Raw genomic sequence first — 10,890 nt, 5'->3', positions numbered from 1 at the left:
ATGCTGACCCCAATTTAACGGCTTTTATGCACTTTGTGTGATTTTCTAGATAGATTGAATCCAAAAAATGTGTATCGACAGACTTTTCACTGCATGGTGTCTGAAATCAACCAGGAGTGATTTTAGAAGTGTACCAATCTGCCTTTTTTTAAAGGGACTGTTTGTAAACTTCAGACACGTATAAATCTACCGGGTCGGGATCCCATGCGCGCTCGCGTGTGGCTACACTGTTCAGACCGCTCCTCTGCCTGCTTGCCTTCACTCACTCGCTCCACCTCACGTTCATGCGCGCACACTCCACACTGCAGAGAGTTAGAGTTAGTTTAGCTCTGAGAATATCTAGTGAATGTACAGTGGATGTTTGTGCAGAAATAACTGCTGCAGCTCCTCCAGACCAAGAGAGGTTTCCTGTGTCTTGTGAAGTGACGGGGCTCCGCAGCGAGAAACGCTATCGTCTCCGACCGGGTGCCGGTGTCTCCCTGCGGGCGCAGTCGGGAGACGATAACGTTACTCGCTGCGGAGACCCGCTGGGGCTGAAGGAGCGGGGCTGAAGCAGGAAAAGCCAAGACTATGATCAAGTAGAGACCTTCGTCTGGTCAGCTAACATTACTGCCAAGCAGGTGAAATATAGAGTGATATTGTGGTTTTAGCTGGCGTGTGTCGCCTCACTGTGTTGAGCGATGCTCGTTCATGTCTATTTAGAGCGAGCACAAGCTTGAGCCCGACACTGACTTTTGTTGACTTAACGGCCACAGGTGTCGCTGTTAACAAGCATTTCTGATTCTTACAATTTACAATTTAAGTTTATGAAATGTATTGATGCTTTTAGACATTCAGGGAAATTTTGAATCTAGCAATTAGTTTGTCAAATTACTCAGACAATAAAAAGTCCCTCTTCATTGACTTATATCTGTGGACATCTTTCAGTTTGGGCCACTTACGTCACTTCTACAAGCGTCAGAGTAGGTCTGACGTCCCTATACATCTCCAATGCAACAGCTTTTATGCACTTTGTGTGTGATTTTCTAGATAGATTGAATCCAAAAAATGTGTATCGACAGACTTTTCACTGCGTGGTGTCTGAAATCAACCAGGAGTGATTTTAGAAGTGAACCAGTCTGCCTTTTTTTTTGTTTAAGTTTATGAAATGTATTGATGCTTTTAGAAATTTTGAAACTAGTAATTAGTTTGTCAAATTACTGAGACATAAAAAGTCCCTCCTGATTGACTTATATCTGTGGACATCTTTCACTTTTGGCCACTGACGTCACTTCTACAAGCGTCAGAGTAGGTCTGACGTCCCTATACATCTCCAACCCCCTCATCATACCACACACACACACACACACACACACACACACACACACACACACACACACACACACTCCTCTGGCTCCACCAAACCATCAGAAACTGATCAATCCGGATTGGTCTTTTTTTTTCCCCTTCAACATCCGCCCACCTCAATTCTGATTTGACAAGCGTCCTGGGTCACGATACCGTCTCTCAGTCAGCCTATATAAGCAGCAGAAAGTTCCCCAAACACCCAGCAAAACAGAAAGTCGCAACAGACGAGAGGAAAAGCTCAGTTTTTTCCTTTTTGCGTAAAAAGAAGAAGTTGCCCAGCCGGTTCCAGCCATGGAGATGTCGGTCAAGTTCGCCGTGGTGTGCGTCGGAGTGTCTCTGCTCGTGTCCTGGCAGCCAGTGGAAGCCTGGTACAAGCAGTCCACCGGACCCAGCTACTACTCGGTGGGCCGAGCCTCCGGGCTGCTGTCCGGGATCAGGAGGTCGCCTTACGTCCGGAGGTCCGAGTCCGAGGAGACGCTGATGGACAGCGGAGAGACGGCAGGTAACAACGTGATGCCAGAGACTAACAGGCAGATCTCCATCCTCAAAAGCATGGTGAGTACACAGTTTAGATATTATAAGATTAGATTTATTTTATACAGTATACATATTGTATTCTGCTCCTTAAAGGTCCCATATTATAAAAAAAGTGAGATTTTCAGTTTTTTTTTTATTATAAAGCAGGTTTAAGTCCTATATAAATACTGTGAAAGTATCGAAACACTCAATCCACAGGGAAATACACACAGCCCGTATTCAGAAACTCTGCGTTTGAAACGAGCTGATTTCTGCCGATTCGTGATGTCACAAATGTACAATATTTAGACCCTTTACGCAGTTTTAAATATTCTAAATGTGTCCCAGTTTATTCCTGGTTGCAGTGTATGTGAAGGTCATCAGCTGACCGAAAGTACACATGGACCCAAGCTCTTTTCTAGCAACGCGATTCTGTTGCAATTCCGTCAAAATGCACTAAAACAGAGCGTTTCAGACAGAGGGTAAATACAGGCATATTCAGGCAGACAGTACGAGGAAAATAAAGGGTTTTTTTAACATTAAAGCATGTAAACATGTTCTAGTAGAAACACAAAATACAATTATGAACCTGAAAATGAGCATGATATGGGACCTTTAAGTTAGATTTGGAACTATATAATATGGCGCACTTTACGTGCTTGTAAGGTGAGTGATGATTAAGATTGGCGGAGTGATATGAAGTAAGAAGTGATGTGCCACCTTTAGGTTATCGGTGTTCAATTGTCCTAGGCTTGAGTTGAGGCATTAAAGTGGATCCTGTTGCACAGACGAAGCTCTCCCCGTGCTCTTGCTTTATTACACCTACCTACAGTATTTTAATTCAGTAACAAGTAAGTTTATAGTTAAGGCAACGAGAAGCCTGCCTTACAATACAAACTTTATTGCTGTTTGAGGGTTTTTGTTTTTTTTCACTCTGATGATGAAAATGAAGAAGAGACACGCGTAAAAACTGCTTTCCTTTCAGCACCATAACAGCCAAATGTATAGAGATACTTTAACATTTAAAGTAAACAAATATTAGTTATAGGGATTAGACAGTTACCATTGCTGTCATGAAGACGACGAAACTAAACTGTTGAGATCGAAATCTTATCTTAGAAGTTTTAACAACTCGTGCGTAAAGGCGCAAACCAGCGAGCGCTGCAGGTCGAAGCGCAGCCGACGGCATTAAGAGATGGAGACAAAACGGTCAAGTTAACCAAAGATATGTTCTGAATATTTAATTCATCGATAACTACTGACAACACCCGAATAATGGCAATTATCTGCCAGAAATCTCCTTTTTAGGCTTTTTTTAGGTTTAGGCAACAAACCTACTTGGTTAGGGAAAATATTGTGTTTTTTGATGAAACAAACCCTTTGTGACAGAAAGCCCTGAAGGAAAAACTTCTCCCATGTGCGAAATACTCCTAAGTAGTGTTAGAGGTAAATGAAATGCAAGCCTATAAAGGTTATCTTGAGAAGACTCGGTCCCTATACAGAAATACAACACTCAGCTCATTTTAGACTTTAAATTCTCTCATCACTTATATTAATCTTCCTGCAGGCCATCTGTGTGAAGGACATCTCTCCAGACTTGAAGAGCTGCGAGCTGCTGCGAGACGGGACGGGCACTTTCCAGTGCAAGGCGGACGTCTTCCTCACCCTGGACTCCCTGGACTGCCTGTCCGCGTGAGACCGGCGGAGTCAGTCCTCGTCCTCCACCGAGCCCCGTGAGCGCTTCTCTGGAAACGAGAAAAAATGAAGGAAAGTGATGGATGAGTGTGTGAAGGAGGGGGTGATAGCAGCAGAGGAAAACCTGATCACTGTCGACGATGGACCGCTGCAGACTCTGAATGTTCTCTTATAGTTAAAAAAAACAAACATTGTTCAGTTTTTGCTTTAGTTGTGTAAACAGGAGTATAAAAGAAACAAGTTCTTCTTTCCAGATGACTTCCCACCTTTAGTGTTTAACCCCTGACATGTACCCTCTGTTGCCAAAATGTATTAAATGTCCAGAAAGTTGACTGCAGAGCAGATTTACTGGAAAGTACTTTTATTTATTTTATCTATTAAAATGAACAAACACTGGTAACCTGCTGTGTGCCTTAAATTTGTCTTCAAATATTCAACTAGTGGGGGGATGAAAAAGGTGGAAATGAGTGCCTTGATTTACTACCTTCATCAATTCACATGGTCTTCTTCAAAGAAAATGGGATATGAAAACAAGGTCGACAGCCTATCACATTTATTTAGTATTGCAGTTTCAGTACAGACCATAAAATCTGAGAACGTGGTCTATAAGGCTTTAAGAGTAGAGATACGGTATGAAATGATTCTGAGAGTGGAAAATACACACATGAAGCATTTAAATTACACGACAGCAAAACCACTTCATCATAAGGCACTTGGGGGTGTTTTTCTCTTTTCTCTCACCTTCAGTGTGCATATCGGAGCGTATCTGTCATTACCATATCTTGTTTATTACTGGAGTCACAGAGGAGCTGGTGTGATAGCACAGTCAGTCGCTCAGGGGAGCCTTCAAAACAGTTGGACCCCTGCAGAGTTAATGCCACACAAATCACATATAGGAAGCATCATCCTGGTTGACAAATCAGGGTTTATGAGTGTGTGTGTCAGATAATGGAACAATAATCAGCGAAAGGAAGGAAATGAAACAAGTTGGAGGCTTCAGGGAGCTTTCTTTCCATACACTCGTCCCATTTAAGGATATTAAATACCAGCATCATCGCTGACTGGTCGGAGTCAGGGGGAACGAGTGAAGGCACAGATTACGGTGAACGGAGTGTAAGAGGAAGAGTAAACACAAACGGGTGCTTTTACGGCGATCACCGCCTCGTTAGGGAGGGTGTGACGCACAGGATGTGCACGACAGACACAGTGATGGATGAGTGGAAAACACATGATGGTATGCACGAGTGAACCCTGCACGGAGGAAGTAACGGACAAACAGTAAATCCTCACCCCCTCTGTGTCCTGCCCACACACACAGGAAGAGATGGGCAAATAAATGGCATGTGTACACATCAAGCCCTCAAACTTCACCTTTCATAGTCTGATTTTATAGTACAGTACAAAAATATAAATGCCCATTACTCAACACAAGGTTTCAAAAGTCAACATCTTAGGGCTCGACCCCAAAACAAAGGATCGGCCAAGTGGTCCTTCTCCTTTAATGTTTTTTCCAAGCTTCATGAAATCAAGCATCGTAGAGGATGAAATGCAACCGTGGCAAACAGCGTCAGAGCTCCCAGGCTGCACCTTCAGAGAGTAAACAGACTTTTTGAGCAGACGACCTTCGTGTCTTTTAAAATATGACATCCCAAAAGATCAACAGCATCAGGTGACCTCCGCTGGCAGTTACAGGAGCGACACGGCCTCCAGGTTCTCTTTGATGATCATGTCCATCACCACCTGGAAGACGACCTGGATGTTGGACGTGTCGGTCGCCGTGGTGAAGTGGTGGTAGATGAGTTTGCTGGGGGTGTCATTGAGGGAGACGAAGGTGGCGGCGATGAAGCGGGCGGACGAATCCACGTCGCAGTCTGCACCTGGAGGAGAGATGATGGGGAGGAATCAGAGTTTACAATGAAACATCTGGCTCCTTTCCACGGAAAACTGAAAAAAGTGTTTCTATTAGACCTGTGAATCCCAGCCAGGGATGCTTATACACCAAAAATGTGAAGTAGCTCAGCTAACTTGAAAAAAAATTTAAATTATGATTTATATATTTGTGTTTAGGAGGAAAATAAACACCACAAATATGATTATACTTTTTTGTGAGGCTCATCTGTCGTACATTTATTGTCACAACAACCTTTAAACTACCAGCTATGACAGGAACAGGACATGCGTCACACCAACCGTCAGCACCAAGTGATGCGACTGAGAGTTCATGAAAACTAGTTACTAAGCAGTGGTGGAAGAAGTATTCAGAATCTTTACTTAAGTAAAAGTATACTAATAAAGTATTATCTGTGAAATTAACTTTAAGGAACAGTGTGTAACATTTCGGGGGATCTATTAGCAGAAATAGAATATAATATTCATAACTACGTTTTCTTTAGTGTATGAATGAACCTTAAACTAAGAATCGTGTTTTCTTTAACTTAGAATGAGCCGTTGGTCCTCTTCACAGAGTCCGCCATGTTTCTACAGTAGTCCAGAACGGAAAAAAACAAACAGTGGCTCGAACTAGTGCCTTTCATGTTCTTATTAGGGCTGTCAATCGATTAAAATAGTTAATCGCGATTAATCGCAAATTAATCACACATTTTTATCCGTTAAAATTTACATTAAACGGAAATTTGTCAAATATTTAATATACTTATCAACATGGGAGTGGGCAAATATGTTTGCTTTATGCAAATGTATGTATATATTTATTATTGGAAATCCATTAACAACACAAAATGACAAATATTGTCCAGAAACCAGAAATGGCCTTTAGCTTTAAAACTGAGCCCGCAACAACCTAAAAATCGCAAGTTAAAGAAATAGTGGCGTTAAAACGAATTTGCGTTATCATCGCGTCAACTTTGATGGCCCAAGTTTTTACGTTACCTGAAGGCCACCGTACTTCCCCGACACGCTTGCGAAACTGCGGTAATGCGAGCCGCGGAGTGCAATACCGTGGTACCGCCAGCCGCCGTTTGACCTCCATTGCTCCTAAAGTAGTGTTATTATGGTAAGGACGGACTCTGAGCGAGGTAAATGCCGTTACCACAGTTCCGCACTCGGCAGCTCACGTTACTGCAGTCTTGGAAACTACTGGAATCTACTACTTTAAATACGGTTAAATACTTTATTCCAGTGGTTCCCAACCTAGGGGTGGGGCCCCTCCAAAGGGTCCCAGAATAAATCTGAGGGGTCGTCAGATGATTTAGTTTAAATCTTTCTGACATTTTCTGTAGTCTTCGTTTTTTGTGAAATATTGTAAAAATGTATTTAAATGAAACAACGTGAAAAGTTTAGAATAGAAATCCCTTTTTGTTGGAACTGCTAACAACTCATAGACCTCTGAAACGTGACAAGAGGCCCAAACTACACACAGTACTTGAGTAAATGTACTTTCCACCGTTGTTACTAAGCAAGCAGAGAAGTAAAAATAGACTAGTCATCATATCTGAGGTCAGCGTGAAATGGACGCTTGCTCTGCAGGCTGACTCCAATCCCAAGAGTTTTAGCATTTATATTGACATTTGCATGAGAGCAGAGAGGACACAGCCCCTGTTGAGCCCTCTGAGATGTGGGGAGCGAAATGCTGACCGGGGCGGACAAAAAAAAAAAAAAAAAATGACACAATCAGTGTGTGTGGGAGACGGAAAGCTTATTATCAGTCTGTCTTTGTGTTTAAAAGCCCCTATAGTGTGCACATTTTATTTTGTTGTTTATATATTTTAGCTTAATAGCACCTATAGTGACCTGTGTTTGAAGAAAGGAACCTTTTTTGTGGCAGAAGAAAGAAGTTAATTGTTTGTAATGGACACTCCCTGGCCACTTTATTAGGTACACCTATACAAATTCAACTGGTAACACTTTATAATAACCATCATTTATAAATGGTAAATTGATAGTTAATTGAACTTAGTTAATGGTTATTTATCTGTTAACAAACAATGAAACAGTAATCAATAATGTTTACTAATTATTACTAATGCTATAATTTGTTATTTTAACAATTTACTGTTGCACACATAACATTTTATATGCTATATATATAGATATATATATATACGTATTTGTTAATGATTAAGATACGTGTAAACCTTAAAGAAATTGTTTGTAAAACATCTATAAACATTAAATAGATAGATATTTTTAACACTTAGTTAATAGTTAATAATTGTTTTGTAAACATTGTTTGGATGTTATCATAAAGCTACAACTGATGATTATAATATCTTGTTAAATGGTCAATAAATACTTTGTAAAGCACCTATAAACATTATTTAGATAGATAGTTAATACTTTGTCAATGGTTAATAATTGGTATGTGGTCCATCTATCTATGTAATGTTTAGAGATGTTTTACAAAAGAGTCCTTAAAGGTTTGCAAATCATCTGGTAATCATTAACATATACGTAATAGAGTGTATCAAATGTTATAATGTGTGCAACAATAAACTGACAATAAATAGTTTACAAGTGTAATCAGAGTGTTATCGTCTCTTATCAGCTATGATACAATATAGAATTTATAAACCAACTACTTCATATTACACAAACTAATGATAAAATAACAGAAATTATAGCATTACTAATAATTAATAAACATTATGAGTTATTTCATTGTTTGTTAACAGTGAAATAACTAGTAACATAATGGTTATTATAAAGTGTTCTTCCTCCCTCATGTTTGTAAATGATGTGGGCAAAACATTAGGAACGCCTCTCAATATAATGAATTCCAGCTCAACACCACTGCAAACTACAACCTCAATAATAATCAATATTAAATGAATACCTCTCCGACAGTGTCAATCAAAACTGAACATTATTATCTTTGTAATGGCAGAACTTAAGGCTGTGCTGTCGTATTGGATTGATTTTACAAGTGTGGTTAATAAAGTCGCCACCGAGTGCAATTTCATATGTAAGAAGTAGGGCTGTCAAAGTTAACTTGATAATAACGCAAATTCATTTTAACGCCACAAATTTCTTTAATGCATTAACACAACTTGTGATTTTTAGGTTGTAGTGGGCTCAGTTTTAAAGCTAGAGTGAAGATATATGAAACTAGAAAATAACTAAATAACGCTCCAAACTTGCACGAAATTTTGGTGAGGAAAAACTGGCATGGCCATTTTCAAAGGGGTCCCTTGACCTCTGACCTCCAGATATGTGAATGAAAATGGGTTCTATGGGTACCCACAAGTCTCCCCTTTACAGATGCCCACTTTATGATAATCACATGCAGTTTGGGGCAAGTCATAGTCAAGTCAGCACACTGACACACTGACAGCTGTTGTTGCCTGTTGGGCTTGAGTTTGCTATGTTATGATTTGAGCATATTTCTTATGCTGAATGCAGTACCTGTGAGGGTTTCTGGACAATATTTGTCATTGTTTTGTGTTATTAATTGATTTCCAATAATAAAGATATACATACATCTGCATAAAGCAGCATATTTACCCACTCTCATGTGATAAGAGTATTAAATACTTGACAAATCTCCCTTTAAGGTACATTTTGAACAGATTCAAAATGTGTGATTAATTTCAATGAATCGTGATTAACTATGGGCAATCATGCAATTAATCGCGATTGAACATTTTAATCGACTGACAGCGCTAGTAAGATGTTGTATTCATGTCTGACAATTGTACCACCTTTGCAGTTGTATATTTGGTGTCTTCTACGTCCATGTGGGCATTCAGTCCTACCTTTAAACTGTGGCAGGTACAACCGCAGATGTCGCCCAGAGTGTAAAATCTTGTCTTGAAATAGGTCTATCTTGTTCATGAATAAAATCTGCAATAAAAAACACACACACAAAAATAATCAGCTCAGAGCACGAGATGTTCATCACAAGTCAAAGGCTTCGTCTCCAGTGGGAAAGGAAAATCAATCGGGATGATATTGAGAAAAAGAAAATGTTAATTTGATTTAGTGACTCCCGTCTTTAGATGCTGCAATAACTAACTGAATGATGAAGCCAATAAATCAGCTTTTACAGTCACATTTATTGTCACTTCACAGATGTTAACCTAAAATGTGAAAATCAATAGCCGTGTTGGGGTGATGATGGACGATCAATAACCTCCTTCTACTCAGCAGTGTGCAATCAATCACTCATGTCCTCACAGCTACTACTTTCACAAATCTCTGGGATTCTGCTGTTTTGTTTTTCTGCCTCTGAACTCAACTTGTGCTCAGCTGCCACCACATTTGGCTTTGTAGTCAACCAATTAAAACTACGACCAAGTTTGGTCTTTTCCGGCCCGTTTGATCACAAAAACAACCACACACACACACAAAACGATAATAACGAGGGAAGGATGACCGATTTTCAATGAACAGGATGCGGAGCAACACCTGGGTGTGTAATTATCACTGACCAGCCACAGTGAAGTGTTAATTGAGGTGGAGGTTACAAATTTACCTCCCACGTTAAAAAGGTATCATTAAACACTTTTGTTTAATGAGCCTGTTAGCCATATTAACGTGCAGGCCCACACACAACCCTGCTCATAAATACGTCACATTTAATTGCCCATTTGGCTCCAATGAAGCCTTAAATAAAAGAGCTTTATGGTGAAAAAAATTACTAAAACAGATACTTTGGTGTTACACTGCAACTTTCTTGTTAAGAGCTTTGAGATTTTCTGTCTGTGTCGAAACACCAAACCTAAATTACTCTTCCTCACGATCTCAATATATCAAAATTGAAACCTGTGCCTCGGTCAGAGATCAGAGTTTTCTTTCTATTCAGGCACTTCAGAAGTGTTAAAAAATAGTGTTCACGCTGACAGGCTTCTGGAAAAAGTTGCAGTAAAGGCTGCAGAGTTAACATGCAGTGACTTGTATTTTAAGTGGGCTTTAAATGCGAGTTAAGTGGAATAAATTGAACAAGCTCGTTACACGCTTGTTTTAATGTGATCATTTACCGGAAACGAGAATGGAAAAACACAGAGAGGGGAAAATGTCGCCTCGCCAAAGCCCACCCTAATTACAACTCGCTGTCTAATTACGAGTGACAGAGGGCTGAGAGACAAAGGGCTGTGGCTGGGCCCTGTGTGTGTGTGTGTGTGTGTGTGTGTGTGGAAACAGCATTTATCAAACGCATTAGCGTTATTCTTGTCTCATGGTGTCATAGAGAACAAATGGGGAGCAACAAAGAGAGTTTGCTTGTGTCACCTCCACTCATCCATGTTGTCCATCCACCAAACTGAACTGTCAAACTGAACTGTGGTTCCCACCCTCTTCAGCTGGACCCTTTTTGTCTTGTGACTTTTAAATATAGCTATAACTGCATGCCAGTCCACATGTCAGGATGAGTGCCGG

The 10,890-nt window shown here is 40.2% G+C and overlaps 2 protein-coding genes across 3 annotated transcripts in view; one reads left to right on the top strand and one right to left on the bottom strand.

Moving 5' to 3' along the window:
• Positions 1-1,490: 1,490 nt before the first annotated feature.
• On the top strand, positions 1,491-3,958 carry npb (neuropeptide B). Its single transcript, XM_037763365.1, has 2 exons — positions 1,491-1,902; positions 3,431-3,958. The coding sequence occupies exons 1-2, from the start codon at positions 1,639-1,641 to the stop codon at positions 3,557-3,559; spliced, it is 393 nt and encodes a 130-aa protein (XP_037619293.1). The 5' UTR covers positions 1,491-1,638; the 3' UTR covers positions 3,560-3,958.
• Positions 3,959-4,090: 132 nt separating this feature from the next.
• The window catches only part of gnav1 (guanine nucleotide binding protein (G protein) alpha v1), a 33,247-nt gene continuing 26,447 nt past the window's right edge, over positions 4,091-10,890 (bottom strand). Inside the window, exons 8-9 of one of the 2 annotated variants that reach the window (XM_037763363.1) lie at positions 9,270-9,357; positions 4,091-5,435 (exon numbers count right to left, since the gene is read on the bottom strand). In XM_037763363.1, the coding sequence (XP_037619291.1) occupies positions 5,245-5,435; positions 9,270-9,357 (279 nt within the window). In that variant the 3' untranslated portion in view covers positions 4,091-5,244. The remainder of the gene's footprint in view (positions 5,436-9,269; positions 9,358-10,890) is intronic. The other variant, XM_037763364.1, reaches the window with a different exon arrangement.

This window comes from Sebastes umbrosus, chromosome 3, assembly GCF_015220745.1.
Source record: "Sebastes umbrosus isolate fSebUmb1 chromosome 3, fSebUmb1.pri, whole genome shotgun sequence".
NCBI lineage: Eukaryota > Metazoa > Chordata > Actinopteri > Perciformes > Sebastidae > Sebastes > Sebastes umbrosus.
This window is presented reverse-complemented; position numbering and strand designations above follow the sequence as displayed.

Excerpts from the sequence above, each read along its gene's own strand:
- npb (XM_037763365.1), top strand. The coding sequence starts at position 1,639 with ATGGAGATGTCGGTCAAGTTCGCCGTGGTGTGCGTCGGAGTGTCTCTG. Across the intron at positions 1,903-3,430 it reads TCTCCATCCTCAAAAGCATG|GCCATCTGTGTGAAGGACAT; the intron begins GTGAGTACACAG and ends ATCTTCCTGCAG.